The 26,553-nt window shown below is 33.1% G+C and overlaps 1 protein-coding gene across 1 annotated transcript in view; it reads right to left on the bottom strand.

Annotated features, from left to right (window-relative positions):
- LOC123658246 (transcription factor collier) overlaps positions 1 to 26,553 on the bottom strand; it is a 76,728-nt gene that overhangs the window by 22,721 nt on the left and 27,454 nt on the right. The window contains exons 6-8 of the mRNA XM_045593686.1: positions 26,458 to 26,513; positions 17,260 to 17,333; positions 15,752 to 15,820 (exon numbers count right to left, since the gene is read on the bottom strand). Coding sequence (XP_045449642.1) covers positions 15,752 to 15,820; positions 17,260 to 17,333; positions 26,458 to 26,513 — 199 coding nt within the window. The remainder of the gene's footprint in view (positions 1 to 15,751; positions 15,821 to 17,259; positions 17,334 to 26,457; positions 26,514 to 26,553) is intronic.

Genomic DNA, 26,553 nt, shown 5'->3' with positions numbered 1-26,553 from the left:
GAAGATTTTGCAGTGCAGAGTTCAGCGCGTGTGACTTCACAGGGATCAAAATGGTAGTTGAGTGCAGCCTGTCGCTTGGAATCAATTAAAGGCTGAAGCTGATCTAGGTTTTCGAAAAACCAGTCCGATGATTTCACCTTACAATATCCGAAAACTTTACCAGCAGTTTTGGTGAGCAGCTCCTTGATGGATTCCCATTCCACTTCTGCAGGAGCATTCACATCCCAAGTAGCTGTCTGATGTCGCACGGTTGAACTAAAAGACTCCACTAACTCAGGATCCCTAGTTTTGGGAAGGTTTAAGGTCTTCCGTCCAGGGGTTTTGGAGGAATGAATCTTTTTTGGCGAAAGACGTATTTTGCTAGCCACTAGGGAGTGATCCGTGTCGCATTGCGCGCCGTGGAACGTTCTCGTATGGGCGACCCTCCCCAAATCCCCTCTTTTGGTTAAGACAAGGTCCAATTGATGCCAATGACCAGACCGGGGGTGCCTCCAGGAGACCTTACGCATTAGTTTTCCTTTAAAATAAGTGTTTGTGACACACAGCTGGAATTTAGAGCAAAACTCTAGTAGACGTTGGCCATTTTCGTTTTGCTTACCCACGCCATGATAGCCAAGGCATTCGGGCCAGGTGGTGTTGTCCTGTCCCACACGTGCGTTAAAGTCACCCAGTATATACAATCGATCCCCGGGCGGTACATTGCGTACAGCGTTGCACAGATCGTCGTAAAAGACGTCTTTAGATTCCGCAGTCGAGGTTAGTGTAGGGGCGTAAGCGGAAATTAAAGTAACAAAGCCGCATTTAGTGTTAAGCCGTAAGACCATTATACGCTCCGTCAGACCCCGCGGTGTTTCTATGGCATTTAGTAAAGTATTGTGGACTGCAAAGCCCACGCCATGTTCACGGTGTTCGTTTGAGTCCTTGCCTTTCCAAAAGAAGGTGTAGTTTTGTTCTCGCAATGAGCCCTCATCCGGAAGCCTGGTTTCTTGTAGTGCAGCAATAGAAATGTTAAGGCGTGCAAGTTCCAGATCAATAACAGCTGTTTTGCGCAGTTGAAATGCGTAATCTGAAGTCTCCGAGCTGTCGGGGAGACCTGTCCTCATTGTACGGACATTCCAAGTACTGAAGCGCATGGAAATGGTTGCTTTGTTGGTTCCTTTTTTTCCTTTTCGCTGTTTATTCGCGGGTGTAAAACAACACAGCACCGTTTGTCGGGTGAAACCCTATGTTCCCAACACCCCAGGGGAACATACGATGCCGGGACGGACCAGTACCATATTGACTGGGGGCTGCCCAGTTTGAAGCGGGCGGTAACTGATCAGTGGATCTACGATGGACCCTCCCACTGTCAAGAGTGACCCCTGGCGCCTACACTTACGTCCATTTGTGCTGGCTTAAAACCGGTGACTGTCACTCCCCGTGTTACTTTCCACGCCGCGGAACGACGTGGGTGGAGTTTCCTCTCCACAGACACTGCATCGCCTGGGACGCATATAGATAACGCAGGGTTGCCCAAGACCTGTGCCATCCTCTCGACCTCTCCAGCTTGACTCGCAGGAATGGCATGCCAATACGTGCAGAGCCACCGAATCGGTTGCAGGCTACTGCCGTTTTTCGGATTGCATCCTACTCACGCCTTACGGGGTAGCCAGTTCCGGGTTTAAATTCGGAGTTTCCTTCTCCTAGGAAGGTTGCAAACCAATGCTAAAGACGCCTACCTCGCCATAAGGGGAAAGGAGAAAATATGTGGGAAGAAAAGGTAACAGGAGATTGTGGAATCGGGAAAGATGAGAGAAAGGAAGGGATACTATTGCTTCAAAAGGTTGGGAGTCCGCAATAGTAGCTCGGGAAGCCGGGGTCGCATACCCGTGTATCCTTTTAAGCAATCACTGGACAAGTGATTGTAAAGAATACCCCTGACTATAAATCTTTGTAAGACCAAGCAAATTATAATTATATTCATAGTAGTGCTTATACTTAGAATTTTAGCGTAAACTTGATATGAAGGACCTTAAAAATCTTCAAACAAACTAAAACAGTTTTAAAATTGTTTACTATTTTCTGCCAAGCGTGGTATTTACATACGCCACGTTCATATTTACTCGGTGAATATGCTATAAAGTGATATCACGTGATCGTTTTCGGCCGGGTAATAGTTATAAATTACCCGGGTAGTTTATAAAAGCCGGTTAACCCGAGGTAAGCGGACAAGGCGGGTAATTTATTATTTGGAAATTCGGACGCATTTTCATATGCTCTATTGATCGTATCACAATGGGTGGGGGGGATAAAGGGTTTATTTTAACCAAATTATTATGGCTGTAATGACGCTTATTATTATTAGTAATAAAGACTTACCTCGTTTGCTCCATATGACATATGGTCAAGGGTGATATGACTCATTCCGTATTAACACGCATGCACGGGAGCAGTGATAGCTAAGTGGATAGAGTGGATCTTTTAATAAAATTTCGCGGTGAAAAATCTGGGGAATTACACATTCAGTGGTTTGTTGTCATATCGTCACATCATACAATGAGTCATGTATACGTATAGATTATTAAATATAGTTATTAATAAACTTCTATTTATCTTGCAGGCTTTTCGTTTCTCCGAAAAAAATATAAGTTTTGGTATAAAAATCAAGTATCTACGGTCTGATTGTGTACATCTTAATTGTTTTTTTTTTTTTTTTTAATAAAATTAACTAAGTCAAATACGATACAGTTTAACAGCCTGCCTGCCATACTTGTCGATTTCCCAGAGTTGGTTACACATGTATTTTATAAAAAAAGAATTAACTACAGAACAATTTTCAAGATTATAATAAAACAACTTAAATTTGAACACATATTTACTCATGAAAAACGTTTCCTTGTTAATTTCTTATATAAACTTATTTATAGTCACAACATTTAAAATGTTTTACTGTTAGCGCAGTTCGAACCGAGAACGGAATATGTAGTAGCGATGCGCACTGTATCATTTTCGCAAGAGGGTCTCGCCAAGTTATTATAAGAGAGCTACACTTACGTTCAACGCCGTCTTAAGATTTAAGTTCATCAAATATACAGTTACAATATTATATTGTACTAGCTGAACTCGCAAACGTTGTTTTGTCATATATGTTATTAAGCCCCTTAATCAAAAATACCTAAAAACCCAAAAAAACGCAATAAATACCCGATATGCAATAAAATAATACCCGAATAAATACCCGATATGTACACAAAATTTCATAACGATCGGTCCAGCCGTTTTGGGTAAGTAATGTAACTAACATTGTGACACGAGAATTTTATATATAAGATTACCAAAGCAATAATTTTTTATAGTTAATGTTACCAAAATATTTATCAGACTTTTTAAAACTCTTTTGTTAACATAAAGTTCAAGTACAAAAAACTTTTATATATAATAATGTAACAACAAATTTGATCCATAACATGTTAAGATTAAAGGGACATTAACATTGGTTTCGGATTTTTAGTAATCTCACTTTTGTATTTGTAATATTGCGTATATTATATAACTTAAAATTACTTATCTTAACGAAAAGACAGTTCAATTCAATTATAATTTTTATTTATTGATATCTGTTAAAAATTTTCAACTTGCCAATCTTAAGAAAACTTCCGAGATTTGTACATCCGCCAGTCTATACCTAGTTGAGCAGCTTGATTAGAGATTACTTACATTGAGCTGAAAATCCTTCTCCAATACCCTTCATCTTCCAATAGAAGAGGAAAAAACTGACATGCGCAAGTTATTGTATCTTAAAAAAGAATATTATACAATGATAAAATCTTTGAGCAGTAATAAAATATTTATTTAAGGATAAATTATTAAACGTGAGAGATAATATAGAGTTTATAAAAATATATAGGTATTTATGACTCTAAGTGAATACGTTATACAGTTTCCGGAATTTTTAAGCAATAAAAATATCTAGCACTTAACTTATTTACGATTTTCAACGCGAATGTACAAATTTTATATTCGCAAACCCTACAGTACATTTATCAAACGAAAACTTTTAAGGTAAGCATATTTAGGTCTTAGTACACATTTTTAGTGGTTTACTTACTAAAATGTCAGTGATAATATTTGTTTGATATATAATATTATCTATTATCAGGAAATATTGTTTTACAGGCACAATTGCGTAATGTAAAACTTAACGCAATTAAAAATACATAAAGTCGTAAGTTACATTATTAAAATCGTTGATTTAATACAAATCATAATATTACATTTAGGATTTAAGCAAAGAATATTAAATAAAACTCAAATGGAAAACCAAAATATAAGCGCTTCGTTGGATCGCTTCAACAAACTGCTCTATCAAAATATAACGACCGCGATAAAACGATGGAAAGAAAGCAAACGCTACCATCGAATTTCCAAAGATCCTACAATATCCACATCCCTCTCTAGCGCACATGTAATGTCTAATTCTTACTTGTTCTGGCATCAGTTCTCAATTTTTATAGGCTAGTCGATAATATTTCGGCCGCTTCGCGAGATATGTTTTATATATTTTATGATGTCCAGTTTAAAAAGTTCTCTCAGTAATATCAATAACAGCAACCGCTTACTTGGTAGACTAATAACTATGTATATGAAAACCTAAACAACCTAATAAGAAACCACTTTTCAATATTTTATATGAAGTCTAGGAATTTAAATTTTCTTTATTTTCCCATATTAAATTTATTTATTATATTTTGTAGTGTATTAGAATATATTAACTTAACTAATTCAAAAAAAAAAAAAAACTTCAACTTGGTCTCTTATAAACCGTCTTGAAGGCATGTCATTAATCTTAGAAAGCTGGCAGCGCAGCAAACGACCTCCCGTTAAGGCCATCCATGGGCAGCGTACCCATAATATGCTTGTGTAGCCGGAAAAACGTCAAAGTAAATAACGTCGGCAGTGCAAGCCAAACGAACCCTTCCTCTAATTTGTATTAGAATCATTAACGCGTGCACTAGTCACGAAGCTTCCGACCTTTGTTAACAGACAAATAGAAAATAAGGAATCCCGGCGAGGAGAAAAAAGGTAAACTCACAAGATATATTTTTTCGTAGAAAAGCGTGTCGGTAGCATTGTTAAATATATCGTCCAATCAGTATCTCGGGGCTGAAGAAATTAGCGTTTGAAAGTGAATGGTGGAACGGCGTATCCTGGTCTACCCTTTTATGTGACGCAGCATAGTAAAAAAAGAAATCTTATTTGAATTTGGAAGACGAATTAAAAAGAAAATGAATTCTGTACTAATTTAACAGAGAGAGAGTTTCGAGACGATTTTCGGGGATCGAGCAGGCAGGCTTAATTAATGCATTAAAGTTGAAAGTCTTGCGTTCGTTCACCTATATTAAGCTTATTAATACTGCCTTATTCATATACCGGTAACTTTATCTGCATTTTAAGAGTTTAAATATTTAATAGTCTTAAGCTTATGTATAACAATACATTAAACCTTTTTTTCAGACGTAGAATTAATTTTTAAAAGGTCATGGTACAATGTTTCTAATATCTTGTGAATTCAGGCCCCTAAATAACTATCGTTTCGTGATCAAATCTATATAACTAATTGATATATATATATATATATATATATATATACAAACAAATCTTTCATTACTCTCTAAGTCGTACACGAAAGCCAGAAGTAATGTTTTGGATGAAGTTTTATATAAATTATGTCAATCGTACGTTATATGTCTTCATAACGTCACGAAAATCTTCAGCTTTAACGGCATTTTATATGTCGGTGTAATCACAGATTAGGAGGGCTCACGTCTCAGTGAAATTCGGATCGGGGGCCCTTTAACGAATCGTATCACTTGTAATGAAGGCTAATTCTTTCATTAACTTCCCGTGACAATAGGAAAAAGTCTAAGTGTAAACGAAAACGAATGGCCTACGTGTGAATTTCGAAGCTATAAGTTCTATGTGTATATAGTGGTTTTTATAAGTTTTCCGTTGTGAAATCAACTTTGAAATTAATTTTATATTGACAGCAAGTTTTCATTGTTTATTTGGTTTACGTCTTTTCTAAGTAGTTAACTATTAAAATGTTTTGTTTACGTTAAAGTAGATATATATATAATACAAAATATAGATATAAGTATCATCCAAATCTGATTATCGATATCTGCACTTCCAATGCATTTTATCACATTTATCAAAACATAAATCGAAATCGGATCTGACAAGGCGTTAATGGCCAACTCAATGCAATTTAAGCGACCCCAGCCGGCTATAACCGAATTTCTTTTTTGTATCAACGTTACTCTGTTACAATGCACTTTTCGATTTCAATTTATATTTGACTATGTTTATTTTTAAAATTTATCTTTAAAAAAAAGAATTCAATAAAAAAATATATTATATATTTGAAATAATGCATTATTGCGTATATTACAAAGAATTTTCTTTGAAGTTTCTTTAGTTTTTAATATAAGATTTTTATCTGTAAATCATTCTCGTCTTTACAATCAATCACTTTTTAAAATGGTGACATTTTATTCGTTATATAGGAAATTATTTCGAATCACGAGTTACTTTTTCTACAACTCGAATTATATCAAGTCTATTACTGCATGTCAACCCGACACTAGCGATATAAAGCGAAAATTGGATTTACAGTGACAATCGAAGGCGCTGCCGTCAAAGGCGACCCGCGATATGTTTGCCCAAATACTCTTCGAAACTACACACCATTCTTATAGGACTTTGCAAGCTATCATGATATTCTCATCTTTAAAATACAATTGTGTTTTATATTTTATGATAGTTATTCAAGATTCAAACCTGTGATGTATAGGTACGTAAATTTTTATTAAAATGAATAACAATTTTTATAAACAAAATAAAGCTAAACGTCTTATAAAGAAAAAACGTGTAAGATGTTTACTGTAAAAAAAAAATAACATCGTTTACATGTGGGTAATTAATCATCAATTAACTGAAATACGAAAATAATTAAAATAAATCTAGCGTTCATCGTTTCTTATATTGTACAAAGAGCGGCATAAAATTACTGACATACAAGTAAAAACATAAGAGCACTACACTAATTCAATTTACAAAGCAGGCAATCAAGATTACCGCATTGTTGTACAGACGCCGTCAAAGAGCCAAAGGAAACTCCTTAATAATTAATTGATGCTTAAACGCGCTGACGTCTTGCGCTTCAAAGGGGACTAACAGCTGTGCATATGCCCCGTAAGTGGCGCTCGCTGTCTAGCTATACTAGATATACTGCGATTGATTTCCTATTAAATAAATAATATTTGTCTTACCAATTTTCCCTTGAGTTTTTTTTTCGAAATTCAGAAACGTGGTCATATTTGCAAAGTTCAAATATAAACCGAATAAAGAGGTTTTATATCCGCTCAAGATTATTTACTTGTTCCTCATGGGAAGAAGAAGAGATTGTGTTATCACAATTTTATTGAAAATAGGAAGAAAATTATTATATATGATTAATTATTAATATATTGTGATCTTGCCAAACAATTTCTTACTTAATTAACATCAGGTAACCAAGAAAGATAATTATCACCTCCCAAATTTTCAACCTTGTTATTTATCGGTAAACAAATACAAGACTTACTCTAACGTTGAATAGATGTAAGATCATAATTCAACGAATTTACACATTGTTAAATTTCACTGAGATCAAATTGTGAGTAGGTAGATTTGAAGATCATCCGGGTACAAATGACAGAGAGAAGATATGTGATTAGTGACATATGAAATAAAAGTAAACTTATTTGGTTTATTTTTATAAAAAGGTAGCTTAAATACGTTATACATTTTTATTTTATGCTGCAAATTTTGTAACTTGATGGATATGTATGTTTCAATATCGCGACAAAATAAAATGTAATACCATTAAATCTGAATTCACATTCAGCTAATGGATATTAAAACAATAATATTCGTGTATCCGAAAACCTCAATTATAACGTAAAATTGAAGAGCTATTAATCAAATAAAAAGTCATGATTACACCCAAATCTTGATCACTAATTGAATGTGGCACTCGTCTTAATTGAACTTAAATGACGCCTTTTTGCTTCGAAACAGATTAGTCGTCACGATAATGCTGTGACAATTACAGAACAGTGATATTACTTAAATATTGATAAAAAAACTTACTGTAATATGTTTTTTTTGTTACTAGTAATGTTATTTTTTTTATTATTATCTGAGTTGCTTAAAAATAAATAAAATTATGTAACATTAAAGTGTAATTTGAATTATTAGTGCTGTTTAAATATTTATTTTTAAATATTATAGCACAACTATATATCAACTTTATGTTGTTTTTGGTGTTTTAAAGGTAAAGAGTTTAGAAAATAGAGACAGAATATCTGTAAGTAATAAAATAATCAAATACAATAAAATATATATAGGTACATAGGCTTGCCAACACAGCAATTGAATTTTTTTTGGGAAAAGACGAAAACGGATGATAAAAAAGTTACTAATTATACTGGCTCCTGATTGACCTCTTCGTTAATAGATTTGTTGCTAATTTGGAAATTATATCAAAGTAAAATTAAATTACCACTGTTGTTGGAGAGGCAAATATTTGGGAACCCAAAAACATTTTTTTGTTTATTTACCTTTTTGAGTTTATCGAGCTGAAATATATTTATTTTATTTATTTATGTTTTATTTTATACTTTATTGTACACCACAAATACATTACAAACAAAGCATAAAGATACTTACGTACCTACTTTAAGATACCTAATATATATTGACTAGTATAATATAAAACTTGCGATTCCTACATAATTTTTAATAAAAAGATTAAGAAATTAAAATAGCTGTATTTACATATTCATTCCTTAAAGACATTTTACTTATTTATATAAAATATTTTAAACGGATACTTTGAAATAAATCTTATATTTAAAACTAGTCGCTGCCCGCGACGTCATCTGCGTGAACGCTATACAGCACCAAAATTACCTACGATTATACCTTTTAAAATAACATTCATTTTCCCGTTTCTTCTTTACATTTCATATCTACAGAAAAATCTCATAGATGGCGCTGCTTTAAAATTGTCTTGTCTTGTCTACTTATATTCATTTAATTATGTTTATCGGCTTAGTTACTTATATTGCGTGATTTTTATAGTGTGAAGCTAGCTTATATACTAACAACAACATTCAAATATGCCTCGTTAGATTACACGTTGTTACAGAATGCGTTGAGGAAATAAAGGTTCACTGCTCGTTCCCGGTAGGTGATAGCATGATAATATGTAGCCTATATGTTGACCCGACTTCTTAATAATATTCGTGCCAAATTTGAAGTAAATCCACGCGGTACTTTTTGAGTTTATCCCGGACATACATACAGACAAACAGACAAAAATTCTAAAAACTATATATTTGGCTTCGGTATCGATTGTAGATCACACCTCAAGTATTCTTTTAAAAAAATATTCAATGTACAGTTTTGACATTCCTACCATTTTATTATATGTATAGATTCTCGTGTCACGATGTTATTTAACATACTCCTCCGAAACGACTGAACCGATTTTTATGAAATTTTGTGTGCATATCGGGTAGGTCTGAGAATCTACCAACACCTATTTCTTATACCTCTAAGTTGTAAGGGGGGGGGGGGGTTAAGGAGGTTAATAAATTATATGGCAAAACAATGTTTGCGGGGTCAGCTAACATAGTATTTATATAGATATTTTTTATAAAAAAAAAACAAGTGTGCTTTAAACGACACGATAGTAGTAAAACTTCTTTAACATAAGGCCTGCACAATAGGTTTGCCCTGTGACATAGATATACGAAACGTAACTGGTTATGAGAGAAAGAGAGAAAGAAAATGTGTGCTCGCACTTCTCTCTCTTGCTCCGTTCGCCCGAACACTATTCGTAACGCTCTCATCAAGCATTCACCAGCTTACTCCCGATGTCAAGCGTGCGTAATGAAATTTTGCTTCAATATTTATTTTAATGAAAATTATAAAAAATACGTAACGAATCAAACACGCTACAACTTTATTAAAATAATTCAGAGTATCGACACAAATACAATAGCCATACATTATAAAGATGGTAACACAAAAACCGCTTCATAGATTAGAAACAACACGAGGTTCCGACTAGTTGCAATTCATCATTATTATTCCAGACAATTTATCAAGCGGTTGGCTCGCCTCCGACCGGATCGCACATTCTAACGAGATGGTGAATTTTCACCGAATAATTTCCGAACCGACGAATCACGTATTGGAATCCGAAATGAGGTCGAAATTGAGATAGAAGACTTGTACATGGTTTAGAATAAAAGTGGATATAAGTATTATGCAGGCAGAAGTTTTAACTCTAACGATAGTATTTCATAAGTATAACAATAAAAAATTTAATTTTATACTTAATAAATTAAAAGTAATACTAGTATTTAGGTTAAGTAGGCCTAAAACCGAATTACAAAATTATAATTACAGCATTATATATTAATATACAACTAAATTTTGCTTTTATATTAGCGAGAAAAAAAAATAACGCTAATAAATTAACATGGTACCATCGTCATTATTAAGCTTCTACTGAAGTTGAAGGGTCGACACGATTACCGAGGCTCATTACTTCGACTCTATCATATTTCAATTTACGATCGTCACCCGGACTTATCGAGTAGAAAAATCAGGGGGCACGCCGGTATAAATCAGAAACGAAATGTCTCATTACTGCCTTGATTTATTTATTTCTCTAAGTGGCAACAGGATATTTTACATACATTACAATATAAGGGAAAAATTCGCTTACTTCGTATTTAAATTCAAATCTTAACCGCGCACATTACATAGAAATTTTAAGCAAAGACATTAGATAAAGTCCAAGGCGAGAAAATGCTTGGTCGGAGGGAATAAGAAAGCGGTTCTAGTTGTTAAGTCTTGTACAGTTTCTGTCGCTATCTTTTGGATAAGGAGCCTAATCACCAGTCGTCGTGTCTGTATCGGGCCGTTGCGGAGCGCGGCCTTCCCCAGGGTACGCTTTTAGGACCGCTTTTTCTTTTTGGTTTACATTACACTGAAAGTGTGTCGAATTTTTTGTTATATCTCACTTTGTATGCTGATTTTACTAAATGTTTCAGTAAAATTTTATTTATAACCACATACTTTATAATTTTTTTATATTAGTAGGTATAATTTAATACGAGTTCGTTCGTTAACCGGTCGGTGGACTCACGTCTCTTTTGGAGACATTAAAAACAAACATAGTCTGACTTGAACAGCGATGTTGTTGACTAACGCCTACCTTGAAATAGAGAAAAAATAAAAATAAAAATTTGCATGTATTAGAGTAAAAAAGGACATGGGTTCATAAGCCCGTGGATGTATAAGACTTGTTAAAAAAAAAAAAAAAAAAACAATACGAATTCGTTACAATTTCACTGTAATGATCATCTTCAAATAAGAATAAAGTTGTCGGCAAAAGTTATTTCCGCCTATTTCTACTTACAAAAGCAAGTGCAGAACCTATTAATAAAGACTTATGAAGTTATCGAAACTTTAGCAGTAGAACGGCCAACCTGTTCGGGTCGCGCACCAACAAACTTCTGTTTGCAAACTATTCGTAATATAAATTTATAGCTGTGTTAACAACTACCTACTACTACAATCTTGTAAACTATTTTAATGTTTATTGAACTCCATATTTAGTTATATTATTTTCATTATTAAAATATTTAAATACGACACAACACAATCGGAATAAATTGCCTATATTTAAAAAGAAGTTGGTACAAAAAAGTAATAGAGGATTCAGCCGCTCAGAAACAAATTTATTTGGCGAAAAGAAGAGAGGCGCACAGCGCCGCGGCGTATCTAATGAGATAATATAATAGCAGTGATTCGCTCCTACCACTGTTCACAGGACCGAAAATTACCGGAAAAGTGCAGGCGGGAAAACCTCGGTTTTAGCACGTTAAATTTCCCTAATGTAAAATTAGAATTTTGCCTCCGCGATGTATATTTAATAGTGGTATAGTTCAAGATATATAAATAATAAAATACACCAATAATACTACCACAAGAATTAAAAGGAAGAATTAAAATATAAGCTAAAAGAATACTGGTAAGTTAACTATGAATAAAACGTGAAAACTTTTTAGCCTCATAAATTTGTAAGATATGCTGATTTTTATTATTAAGCGACTTTTATATAGAAAATAGCTTGTGTAAATATAATAAAATAAATTATATCTGTATACGAATTCAGTTAGTAAGATTATTACAAACTATAATAATAACACAGAGGCAAAAACAAATAGTATACAGAACAATTCATCCGTTAAATAGCAGGTATGTTAATGTCAATAAAATATCCTTTTCTAGTAACAAGCATCAGAGGGTCATATCGAATTGGGAATCGATTTTGTCGCACCCGAAATAGGGTGTAAAGATCCCATTGTAATATACATAGATGCCTTCCATATGTGTAGTAAACCCTTAGTGCTCGTCTACCAAACAAACCTATAATACGCGACTTTAAATATTCAAATGATTAAAATATCCTTTACAATTATTAAAAGAATTAGTTTATTCGCTAACGTAAGTGTCCGTGCATGTAATCAATTATCTTTTCCCCTTTTCAATAAATAAACAACCTTTAAACCTATGGTAGGTTAGTTTAATCCGTTAATAGTTATTCCGATCACAATACGCTTAGCATGGTATGTTTTAATGCGAGTGACTCCAACCCCTCGGTCAACTATCGTTTTAAATTCAAGCACGACAAAACATCTTAATCATTACGCTTCATAAAATCCTTAAGTGATTGCGTAGAAGGGACAGATTGCGTGGGTCGGAATTGATTTCGAAAGTCCATCTCCTAAAGTACCTGCACCCTATCGATATTGTGATTGTAATTGTACCTTTATAGATGGGTACAATTTTAAAAGGGCGATATAAGAAGTAAAGTGCCCACTATTTTCCTTCTCAACTGCGTCTTTTTTACTTTATGTGTTGAAAAGTTCGTAATACTTTCTAAGGTATATTTATGAACAGCTGCAGCTGAATGCGGTTTTAATTATCAGCGAACGTGTTTTCGTTTGAAGGAAGAGTGAAAGATATGCTCAGTGAAAATTTCCATAGAATACAGAATCGCATAAGTTAATAGTAGAGCCGGGCGCGAGCAGCGGCGGGCGGGCAGGCGGGCAGAGATAATGAAATTGTGTACAGAAGCGCAACGAGCCGCGATCGTGTCTCGGGCAAAAATCCACTTAACAAATTGCTGCTGATTCGAAGGGTTCAGGATTGTTGGCTGCTTTTACCGTTACGTCAGTTATTCGCCCGGTTATCGATACTCAAACGCTTTCACTCCGCGGTTGCGCGGCTCCTTTCAACATCAACTACATCATTGAATATTGAAATGGGTAAGATAAGAAATCCCGAAAAAATCTTGGCGCAAAATATTCTACAATTATTTTTTTAGTACTATACATCTCATTTAAAAAGTTTTCTTATCTAGTTGTCAAGTACTAAAAAAGACAAGTCCATTGACAAATAAACTGTTATGATAAGCAATAATATAATTAAACCAACAACAATGCCATCACAACATTGAGCCATATAACTTACAAAACGTATGAGTACAAAAGCGGTATAATGAATTCGGCGGCGGCGTTTTGCACGCAATTGCACAATTTCAATTATCGCATTAGTTCACGAGTGTACGTTACATGGGCGAGGCGGATGGGCTGATAGATTAATGTTCCATGACATACTGACTTGCCAATCATGTCACATGTAAGGCAATTCAGTCGGACCTTCAGGATTGATGATGAATGTAAACCAATTCTATCGATTTTCAAAGATATAATAAGTTATGAATATTCAACACTCAAAATCCTATTACATTTTCGGTAGCTAATTATAATGAACTCGCGTGTGGACTTTTGGACACATCAAACGTTCGTCGTTTTATATCGCAAGTTTATTCGTGGTTGTGAAATTCCAGGATCAACTTCATGCCCCGTCGAAAAGCAAAGGAAAGTTCGCGCACAAAGGCCGTCATTGAATTTTTTTTTTTGTTTCCAAGGTACAAAAAATTTGAATCGAACGAATTACAAAACCGACAAACGAATTGCTAGGGATGTCAACGAGTTTATTTTATCGATTTAGCTAGCTTTGTTTTAACTTAATAAAATCATATATGAAATTATATAAATATTTACTATGATATACAACATCATACACATACAAATATCAAGTGTAAATACTTATTAATGTCAGGTGATTTACCTCCTGCTCTCCAAGATTTGATTGTGAGATTTAAAAAATTAAATAATAATATTTCGAGACTAAAACTACTGCATAAAAACATGAGCATCATAACATTTCATGTATTACTCTATTAATATAATTTTTTAAATACTATTCAATCTATCATCACAATATATAACAGTCAAAACTTTTTAAGATATTGATATATTTTTATCCAAAAGCACGATATACACCCCTAGATTGAAAATATCGAGCGTTCGAAACGAGAGACGCCTATCTCAATTGAATTCCCGAAAAAGGAAGGGAAATAAAAGCAGTACGATCTTCACTACCCTCACCTTTGGATAGTGCTCACTCTATTGAAATTTCGATATTTGTCACTCTGATTAGCTCCCGACTCCCTATCGAATCCGAGTGAATGACTCAGCGTGAGATACCAGGCAATTACGGGTATAGCTATAAGAGCAAATTCTGGCTTACATTTTATTTTTTCGAAACAAAAGCTTCCGAAATGGGTTCCGACTTCTAATATTTGAAGTTTTTTTTATTATATTTGTATTTAAAGTATGTCTATTTATATGGTAATGCTTACAAAAATTTGTGTGAAATCATCTGTTTATACCTCAAGAAGTCAAAAAATATACATTTTTGACTGTAACAAATAATGTAAAAAACAGAAAAAAGTTTTTTATCACGAAAATGCATTGCCCGCTAAAAGTTTGTCCGCAGACATTATGGCGAATGTTCAAAAATATACAATTATGGTTTGTAAAATTTCACAGAAATTTTGTACGGTCTAGTCGATAGAATACGAAATATTTAACGAAAGGTCGTGTTTTCAAACCTGACCCGTACCTATTATAGTAAATTATACATTTAAACTTTTATACATGCTTAAAATATAACGTTCGTAATATGATTTATAGACTCTTACTTTTCTTCGTTATATTTTTCTTTTTGTTTAAAAATATATTAGCGTTAATATATTAAGTATACACCGCCATCTTGTCGACTATAGATTAGATATATAACACGTTCCACAACCCCTGCCTAATAACGCAAATCACTCGATTTTGATTCGATTTTCCCATTAGGTACTGATGAACAAAAGTTGAATTTACAAAACTTCAGCACCTGAAAACTCAAATATACTACGAGTAGCTCGAATTTGAACTTGCAACCATCCTGTTTTAGATCGACGTGTTATGACATGATCTTATGTATGTATATATAATGAACATCAATGAACTGGATAAGACTTTATCAAGTAAATTTAATAGGTATAAGAATGTAAATTCACAACAAGTTTAAGTTTATATTTAATAGTAATATATATATATATATATATATATATATATATATATTAGATCATTAAATTAGCAGTTGTTACTATACAGTTTGCTTATTATTTCGAACAACACAATAATTAACGACAATTATTCGTAATTTAACGACAATAAGTACTTACCGATCTATGATGACGGGATCTGATGGCGTTTCATTTCTGTTGCCGCAACTTTTCTTGTCACAACATCGACTGGTAAAGAAAAATAATATTAGTTCGCGTACATGATTGTACCTACACTTAAAAATTACATAAAATTACATTTATAGTGGTTGTACATTTATAGTATTATATTGCTCGGTCCCGGTTGTTATCATGTAACCTGATAGCGATCGTTACTCATAGTAGGGAATATATCCGCCAACCCGCATTGGAGCAACGTGGTGGATTAAGCTCTAATCCTTCTCCTACATGGGGAAAGAGGCCTATGCTCAATAGTGGGATATTACAGGCTGAAGAGAGTGGTCGGTAAATATCACATAATTTATAAAAAAGTATTTTAAATTTCAAATAATATTAAAAACCTATTATCATTATTTTAATTTACTTTTAAAACTGTTCGTCATTTAGTAACATCGTGGCCATGGTTGCTGTAAAGTATAATCCGAAACGTCGGGCATGTATGAAACCTAATAAATCGCATTCAAATCCGAAAACAGTTTTTCATTATAATGAGAAAAATTCGCATAAACATCAGAAACAGTTTAACGATTTCAATTTTGACCGTCATATTGTGATTCATATCCTAAGAATATATTCGTCTAAAGTAAAAAAAAAAACAATGTATTTAAAAAAAAAAAAACCTCATTTTTCTTTATAAAGTTAAATTAAAAAATATATATTTCTCATGCTTAAGTAAAACAATCGTGTTAAACAAATTTCATGATTTTAACAGAATTAACTAAGTCAAGGAAGTCGTATCTACGTTAAGTGAACGATGTTCGGCACTCGCGTCCTACCGTGGCTCCTTGACGCAAAGGGCAAAGACATTGAAAGGACAGACTCCCTCGAGACTCCTCCCCTGAAGACACGAGAACGGGACGCGTGTATCGCGATCAACGAGACGGAGATATTGCGTCTAAGGTGGAATAAAATTTTAATTGTTCACACAGACACAATATGTTTTCAAACACAATAACACACATGCGTGCGGCGGCGAGACGCGTTACTGTTACTACCGGAAAAACCACCCCAAACAAATGGTAAAATTAATAAGGACGTTCACTTGTTGTCGTTTCTCGGCGCTTGTTCCTAGAGTTTTGTAATTACGTAGCCGCTGGAATTGAGTTTGAAATATTGTATATCAAATGAAGCGCTTTGTTTAATGAATGTTACTGTGGAAGAGACATTATTTTTCCACAGTACTACATAAAGTAATGACATGATATAAAGTTGCTAAATAACAAAACGAATGTATAAGAGCAAGTTCAGATTTAAATATATATAGAACCGTCCTTTCGAAGAACTATAAAAAATTGAAATAAATGTTCACTAGATACATCAATGAGACATCTAAAAATAAAATATATTTTGAGAAACTCAGAATGACTTGCAAAATTTACTATTTGACGGATGAATAATGACTTTTTCAAAATATTGACGCTTGTACCAATTTGACATAGGTAGCTTACCTGCACATAACTTCATGTGTTAGCAATACTCTGCACATTTCCGGATTTTTATCTTGACCTTCGTAGACGATGGGCTGCAATGAATAAACTTATTAATATGATTAACAACTTGGTAAAAATAAGGCATTTGTTATATTGCTGATTACTATCTTTTAAAGTAGTACTAATGTTATTATATCATAACTATTACCATAATGAAACAGTATTTTATTTTCAGGTATAAAGTAATAAAACTTTATGTTTGTTGGGAAAAACTACAGCAACATAGAAAGTGATATCAAATTTTTCATACAAAAAGTTGTAATCTTACAGAGAACAGCAAAGTAATAACATTTTATTTATCACGGCCTTTCTAATAGCTTTGTACTTGAAGCCCGTGTAAAATTAAGCATATTAAATTAATTAAAAATCTGCGTGTAGATAAGATAATTTTTCGTCTTCATCAAGTTATTGCTTTTTGCTAATTTATGCACCCTTTAATATTATAATCGTGTTTATCATCTACGCGAAAATACATTTGCATAGTTCCATGACGAAGCTTCAAAACGTTTTAATTTTTTTACTAGCAGCTTACACGCACCTTTTAATTGAATTTGTGAAGAGTCAATGACTCGTACGATTCCTAATAAAGCCTTTTATTTTAATTAAGTTTCGTTTAACAAAATACTTTCCATCACTAAGTGTGTCCAATTCATACTAAGAGAATTGACGGAATTTAAATTATTTCACAAATGTATATAGCGTTTATTTCATTTTCGTAATGAATAATAACAGTAATGGCACAATTTTTTTTTTATTATGTGATTTTGTATTTTTTGCGAATAATGCTATCTCGTTGGCCCAGGTTTTAGTGGCCCTGCTTTCTGCTCGCAGGTTGCGGGTTTGATTCTCGCCTGAGTCTGAGTGTAATATTTGTATTTATATATTTTTTATATGTATGTAGTATTTCTACGTAGAAGCATTTATCAAAAAAAAGTATTTAGCTATATCAGCCGGCTGTTACCTATAACACAAGCATTAAGTTGCTTACCATAGAAACACAATCGTGTGTATGTTATATATATTTAAAAAATGTAAGCAAAATGTAACCAATGGTCAATTCAATCCTAACGCAAACTTGGCTTAACTTGGCTTGTGAAACAATTTTTCTCCGTGCTCATACTCTCTCCCCTACAGTAACTTAGTGTACCGAACACGTGTCTGTCCGTTTATCTATTAATATCTAATTACTAGTCACCCTCAGGGTGTGCGCTAATCTTAGTACACTTTTTTTTGCTCCCTCGAAGTTTTGTAGTATATTTCTTTATTATTCAACTATGTTACGAACACAATATATTTTATTTGTATCGTATTTTAAGACATTTAACAAGTATCAAAATTGTTCCAATTTCTTTCGAGTGCTAATTTGGAGATTACGCAAAGTTTAAATAAAAATACAAAAAACATTTCAACATATAATTATTGCGTGACTGGTGTTAGCGACCAAAATCCCCACAATCCTGAGACAGATTTTTCGCCCTAAACAAAATATTTAATTGAATATGAAATAGTAGGGTATTATCATCTTTTGTGCGGAGGATTTAGCAGGATTGTACGCGGAGCTTTTTGTAATATGTATTCAAGGGTCATAGGAAAGTATTTAAGGAACTAAATAGCTTACGGGGTCGGCTTTGAAAAGGGAATGGCATCAGGTGTAAAGCAATATGCGACTATATTTAGTCGTGAAATTAATCATCGCGACTGCTTGCGCTTGATACGTCTTAAATAGTAAACTTACAATAATATAATAGAAAGAATAGCTTTTTGTCATATAGTAACACAAAAATTAAAAATGTTATAAAAATAAATAAATTATTTAAATATTAATGAATTTATTTTTAACGCGTTAGTAAATAAGAAAAAGGAAGAAATACGAACTAATGCATAAAAAAATTAAAATACAATAGTGTCATTTTTGAAATAAAATAACATATTATATTTAATTTTAAAATCATAATCTGAAAAGAGTTTTTATGTTATTTCGCTTAAAAAACTGGTCAAGTAGAAGTAAATTGAATAAATGGACAAGAGAATTCCTAGACGAGTTAATCTTGTAGCGGTGGGCATTTTTTCAGTTCAGAAGCGAGTCCCACAGGATCAACGCGACCGATATGCACTATAGCCGCATGGGATTCAATCTCATGGGAATTTGTGGAGATTTAAAAAAAAATCCACCACTGCCCACGACTTACCGTAATGACAATAGTTTCATATGCTGAGGTCTTTAGTCGTTAGTCTTTATATGTTTTATACTTAGTGATAATAACTTACAAGGCTTGTTCTTTCTATAGTTCCTTTAAATATTTGAATATGATTTAATACTGCAACATCTTACTTCGTAGAGTATATTAGGTAAATGTACCTATACTCGTAATCGTATAATGTTATGATATTGTAGGGTTTACCTGCATTATATGATTATACGATCTCGCTACGTGTGGAAAAGTAAGCAACCTCTTTTGAAAACCAAATTTTAAATATTGTTTTAAAATTAATAATAATATAAAATTAATATTAATATAGACTTAGAAGTTTTTAAAAATAAGGATTCCGATCTGAACTGCAAAAGTATTATTTCTCTCCAACTATAAAAAGAAGAATTCTACAGTTAGAATAGTTAGGGACAAAACCCCTGCAATATTATACGATTATATAATATTAATTGATTGATTGAAATATTAATAAATTAAATTCAAAAAATATCAAATCATAAGTAAAACATTTTTTTTTCACAAATCGCTTAATAATATTCAAAATAATCAATTTTTTAATTACGTAATTTTAAACTTTAATATATTATATTTATATACGTATTTATACAGATAAATAAAATTGGAGTGTCTGTTTGTAATATTAAAATAATCGCTTTTTATTAAATTCATATATCATCATTATCATCATTACAGTCTATACAGTCTACTGGACATAGGCCTCCACAAGTTCACGCCAAAAAATAGCGCGAACTCATGTGTTTTGCCCATAGTCACCACGCTGGGCAGGCGGGTTGGTGACCGCAGGGCTGGCTTTGTCGCACCGAAGACACTGCTGCCCGTCTTCGGCCTGTGTATTTCAAAGCCAGCAGTTGGATGGTATTCCGCCACCGGTCGGCTTTTTAAGTTTCAAGGTGGTAGCGGAACTGTGTTATCCCTTAGTCGCCTCTTACGACACCCACGGGAAGAGAGGGGGTGGCTATATTCTTTAGTACTTTAGCCACACAGTACAGTAGTAAATTCATATATACACACGGTACATATACCAAAATAACATTTTTTATAATTTTCTGTCTGTTTGTTCCGCGCGAATCTCTGAACGGCTTGACTGATTTTAACGGGACTTTCACTGGCTAATGTAATAATGAGTAATTTAGGCTAATGATTTTTGAATATCATATCAAAAATTGACCGCTCAAACGGGATTCGAACCCGCGTCTCCGACTGACCGTGTCGGAGACGCGGGTTCGAATCCCGCTGGGGCGGTCAATTTTTGATATGATATTCAAAAATGTTTAGAATACCTAATGTGTGGGTAACACAAAAATAAAATCGTACATATTAGGCTAATGAATGAAGAAAATTGATATATTTTATAACTCTGCGAACTGAACAATAAGTTGTTTGTTAAATTCCACGCGGACGAAGTCGCGGGCACAACTAGTAATAAATAAGAATGTATTTCGTTTTACTCTTATTACAATAATAAATATTTTCCTTAACATTAAAATGATAATTGAGTCTTACGCGACAAAGAGAAAACGGGTAATTTTGTAGAAGCGGTGCTGTCTCGTGATTTACATGAGCGACAACAATCGTCGACTGTAAATTTGTATAGAGTACAGTAGTACATAGTACCGAGTTGCGCAGAGCTTAAAATAAATTATCATATGTGTAAGATGTGGAAAACTTACATAAGAAATACTATTATAACTTTTTTATGAACGGCCTATAGGTTGACTTTAAGAGAATGCCCTTTTAGGGTGAATTCGTCTTAGTCGCACTAATTTTTTTACTAGCTTCAATTCTCATTTTCCTTTGATATTAATCAATCTCCAGTCATATGATATCTGAATTAAAAAGGATACTCATATTACGTTACTCATATTTGTGTATTTAACTATTTGTAGATCAAATTTCATCACAGATTCCTATTATATAAAACTACTACGTTACGCTTGAGCTTATAATAAACAAAATATTTATATCATCGTTCGAAGTCACTCGTCCATTAGGTAACATTTTATAAATTTTTATTATTGATTGATTGATTAATTAATTCGTTTCAATTATTATTATTTTGGATTTTTTGTGAGATAATTATTTCTAAGATAATTGTAAATTAATTAGTATTTAGTTTTTAATCTATGTGATATTTTAGTTGAGTCTAAATGAGGTTTATATAAGTTTTACTAGTGCCGATATTATTATTATTAATATTTAGAACTTTTTTCGTATGTAATAAAAATCTTTTAAATGTTTAAATTTTAGCAAAATATTTTTAAACAGTTACGCGATTATAACAACAAAGTTTGTATATTTCTTAAAAACAATAAAGATGTAGAGAATAAAAATAAAGCGAAGGACATAAAGAAGGCAGAAGCGCAGTGATTTATACTTTCGCGACAAAGCGGGCGCAGCTAGAGTTGTGTAGATATTTTTATTATTATTGTACTTGCTCCTCGCGAGATATATAGGGGAAATATTTTATTTGCATACTAAATAATATGAAATATTGTTTTATCAAAATTACTATAACAAGTGAATCACAATTACACTACTATTCTTGAATTAAAAGAAACTATAGTCAAACGACTTCCCTTATAGTTTACCTAATTTGATATTTATTTCCTTGTGTCCTTGTCCTTGCTAGTATGAATAGTCACATTTTATAGTCTATATTGCTTTCTATAGCTATGAAATTATGTTACAATAAAATCATTTATTTAGTAGTTCCAGATTTTATTTTTTACAATATTTTATTAACCGACTTCCAAAAAAGGAGGAGGTTCTCAATTCGACTGTATTTTTTTTATGTATGTTACATCAGAACTTTTGACCGTGTGGACCGAATTCGACATTTTTTTTAATCGAAAGGTGGTGTGTGTCAATTGGTCCCATTTAAATTTATTTGAGATCTAACAACTACTTTTCGAGTTATATCTAATAATGCGTTTTTACTTGACGCTTTTTTCGTCGACATACGTTGTATTATACCGCATAACTTTCTACTGGATGTACCGATTTTGATAATTATTTTGTTGTTGGAAAGGAGATATCTCTAGTTTAGTACCATGAAAGGAAACCAGGATCTGATGATGGAATCCTAGAGAAATCGAGGGAAACTCTTGAAAATCCGCAATAACTTTTTACTGGGTGTACCGATTTTAATAATTTTTAATTTAATCGAAAGCTGATGTTTGTCATGTGGTCACATATAAATTTTATTGAGATCTGATAACTACTTTTTGAGTAATCTTTGATAACGCGTAGTTACTTGACTATTTTTTCGTCGATCTACGTTGTATTACTCGTCGATCTAATTGAAGTCGGTTTTTTTTTTCGTCTGCGAGCAAACACAATTATTTATTAATAATTTTAACAACAAAATTTTTAACATTATATTCAGAATATGAATAAATATATTCCCCCCACACATTTCTACTACAAAATGTACGTTTATACGTAAAGTTATTAAAAAAATATTTTAAAGAATATTTTTATGTTAGCAGTCTGAAAGACTGTAAAGTAGCTTTATTATATTTAAGAGTAGTAAGAGAGACAAATATAAGAAAAACTAGAGAGGTTTCTCGTTAACTATTTTTGGTATGGAACCCTATTTTTTTTATTCCGGAGATCTATTCAATGTGAGTGATTACATATAACCTGCAATTACATCTAAAATAGCATCCGAAAGTCATTTTCCCAACAAGAAGTACCAAATTAATATGTTGTTTGAACGATGTGAAGTAAACATAATCATTCGGTCACGTGCGTGCGCACGCTCCGCTCTACAAACAGTACTGCTTTCTATAGCATTTCTATAGGATTTAGCAGAATCTCATTTCGTGAACCATGAATCAGAAGACCTTAAGAATATCCTCAAACAGAGGGGCAGTTAGATTGATATTTTAGATATTGATATGATACTGATTTACTGTGTGAATAGAAATAATCTGTTCTTTGATTATAACATGAAAATCGTAAAACGTTATTTTAAATTATAAGTGGTATTTTTATTTAAATCAACATTTATTTATCTAGTATATTTTGATGACAAATAAATTTTATGAACTTGAGTTTTGTTCATATTGTAAAAAAAATGTGTTAAATATTACATTTACGTACAACAAGCTGTTGTTGAATTTCGTATTCTAAATATAAGGATGAATCAAAAAGCCAAGATCGTGACTTAGTCGTGTCTTTGATTTTAATATCTTTACTTATATTTCAATATTTTGAAAAATGTACACTTAAGTGTGCGACGTATTAAATGTACATATTCTCTTAACACATTCTCTTTCTTGTAAATATATTCGTCCAAGGACCGTGCATAATAATCTTCATAAAATATAGAGACAGGCTAATTTTTTTTTGGTACAGTTGCGTGTCGTGCTGTGTTCGCATGCAGCATTAGTTGATTGGCGATGTGCCCTCAGCCTAACGATTTAATACAATTAAATAAGCCGCAACTATCTAGTCGCCATCATTGCGGACATTTTTAGTGAACGACTATTTTGCGTGTCGGACACTGATCTCTTTAATTTCTAATCATATTACATTAATTGTTATCATATTTCATTAAAGGGACATATTTTACTAAGATTTAAAAAAAATGTTACATTGTATCTTTATGTCATATTTTAAAAAGTGTCTCTCATAATTTATTGTAAGATCTGTACCTAAAAACAAAAACAATAAAAAATATTATAATTTATTTCAACAATAAAATATCGTATTCGACGAAATAATAGGACATTCATAGATAGTCGAAAAGCGATCTTTGAGCGATAAATGTACAGACGTACACACAATTCCTTTCTTAGTTAACAACGTTCGGCCTAAGTTAATTATGTTCACGGCATAAATCTTTCGTAATTGGCCTCTTGTTACACAACACTAAGAGCTCGGGACGTGTTGAAATTATATATGTGAGGTACACTAAAGTTTCATGATGGCTTTACGGTAAAATTGTTATTTATGCAATAAACGCGAACGTGATAATTGTGTACGACCGCCATTGTTACAACGCCTCTGTTTATTACTAGTAGGTACCTTAAGATTTCAAATAGCAATATAAAAAACTGTTTTTCTTTTGAATACTTTCCTCAACATGTATATGTTGAAATTTTTCACATAAATGGTAGGGCAATACAGGAAATATCCTGCTCAAAGTTTGGAGCAGCGCGATGGGGGAAGTACCTCGGCCTTACAGAATATCACAACTAAATAATAATGCATTCAAGCAGCTTTGTGTTCCTTTGGTGAGTTAGATAATCAGAGTTCCTGTGGAGCGGCAAGCAACGAGTATTAAAAGTCTTATAACTATTTGTTTATTACGATTTTTATTTTTATTGAATAGATATAAGTAAATATTTGTTCAATGCACTTCAAATGTTTAAAATTAGCGGATTCGATCACAATTATTATTTGTCACTTTGTCACTTGTACATGAAAAGGATTAAACTTTATCATTTCGAATCTCACATTTCATCAAACAGTCGCCCTTCTAATCCACGTCAATCAAATCTAAAGTTTCCCAACTCCGTACCATTGAGACGAAAATTTGACACTTCTCACCAGTTAACTGTCAAGTCGTAACTGTAGGGCTACTAAAGCGCTTTATAGTCACAGTAAAATATTCTAAGCAAATGTAACATTATTTTGTATTAAAAACACTGTCATTTTTATTCGAGAATTGATATTCTCGCGGTAGCAATATAAAATAAATAAATAAAAAAAAACAATCCTCATCATCACTTCAGTCTATCGCAGTCCACTGCGAGACATAGGCCTCCACAAGTTTGCGCCAAAAATGGCGTGAATTCATGTTTTGCCCATAGTCACCACGCTGGCCAAGCGGGTTAGTGACCGTAGGGCTTTGTCGCACCGAAGACTCTGCTCCTCGTTTTCGACCTGTGTATTTCAAAGTCAGCAGTTGGATGGTTATCCCGCCATCGGTCGGCTTTTTTAAGTTCCAAAGTGATAGTGGAACTGTGTGATCCTTTAGTCGCCTCTTACGACGCCCACGGGAAGAGAGGGGGTGGCTATATTATTTAATACCGTAACCACACAGCAAAAAAAAACAATAATGATTACAAAAATTGATAAAAGAAATGATGTGGGTTTGCTACTTAATAGATATGAAAACATGCACTTCTATCATAGACAATTAGAAATAAAATATAGGACCAAAATTTTGACTGTAAATTTGACACTTTTATATATTATCATATTTTGTTGGTTAAACTCATTTGATTTGTGAAACCCTCGCGCCTCAGTGCAACATCTCATTACCAGCCTCCGATACAATGCCGCTGACCAGAGGCGGGAGTGCGGATGAGGTCTAATCGGGCGCCGGCGATGACAATCAGCCACGCGACCGCGTGCCCGCCACGTGTACACTTTGAGGTAACGTTTTAAAATAACTTGCTGTGTGAACGCATCCCTAGTTACGTTCATTTTATGTTTGCTCTAAAATATTGTTGATTTTACGCATTTTGAATTTTTAACAATTATATGTAATATATTATAAATTGAAAAGTACGAAAATAAGAATGCATTTTTGTGAATAGCATTTTTTTACAATTGGGTCGGCAAACAACCGTACCTGATGGTAAGCGTCACTTACTAAGCGGTTACCGTAGCTTATAGACGTCTGCAACAACAGAAGCATCGCAAGCGCGCTGCCGATCCTATCCCCATTTCTCCCAGGAGCTCTGGTCACCTTACTCGCGAATAGAAACATAATACTACTTGAAACAATGAAAACAGTATTATTTAGCTGTGATATTCTGTAAGGTCAAGGCACTATCTCAGTCGGGCTGCTCCATATTTTGACCAGGACCTGCTGTGTCGCACAACCTCAGTTTATTATAAAAAATAAAGACTACAGCCAGAGGCAAAATCTCTGAAGTATATATTTAAAGTCTAATTTTATGAAACTTACCTGTTTAGTAACAGAGTCGATTAGCCGAACGAATATATCTTGTTCTTGTCGTATACCTGAAACAAATTATCACTTGCATTAAGTGTCTTAGAAATG

Source organism: Melitaea cinxia, chromosome 12 (assembly GCF_905220565.1).
Source record: "Melitaea cinxia chromosome 12, ilMelCinx1.1, whole genome shotgun sequence".
Classification (NCBI taxonomy): Eukaryota; Metazoa; Arthropoda; class Insecta; order Lepidoptera; family Nymphalidae; genus Melitaea; species Melitaea cinxia.
Note: the sequence above shows the minus strand (reverse complement) of the source record. Positions and strands in the feature narration are given on the sequence as shown.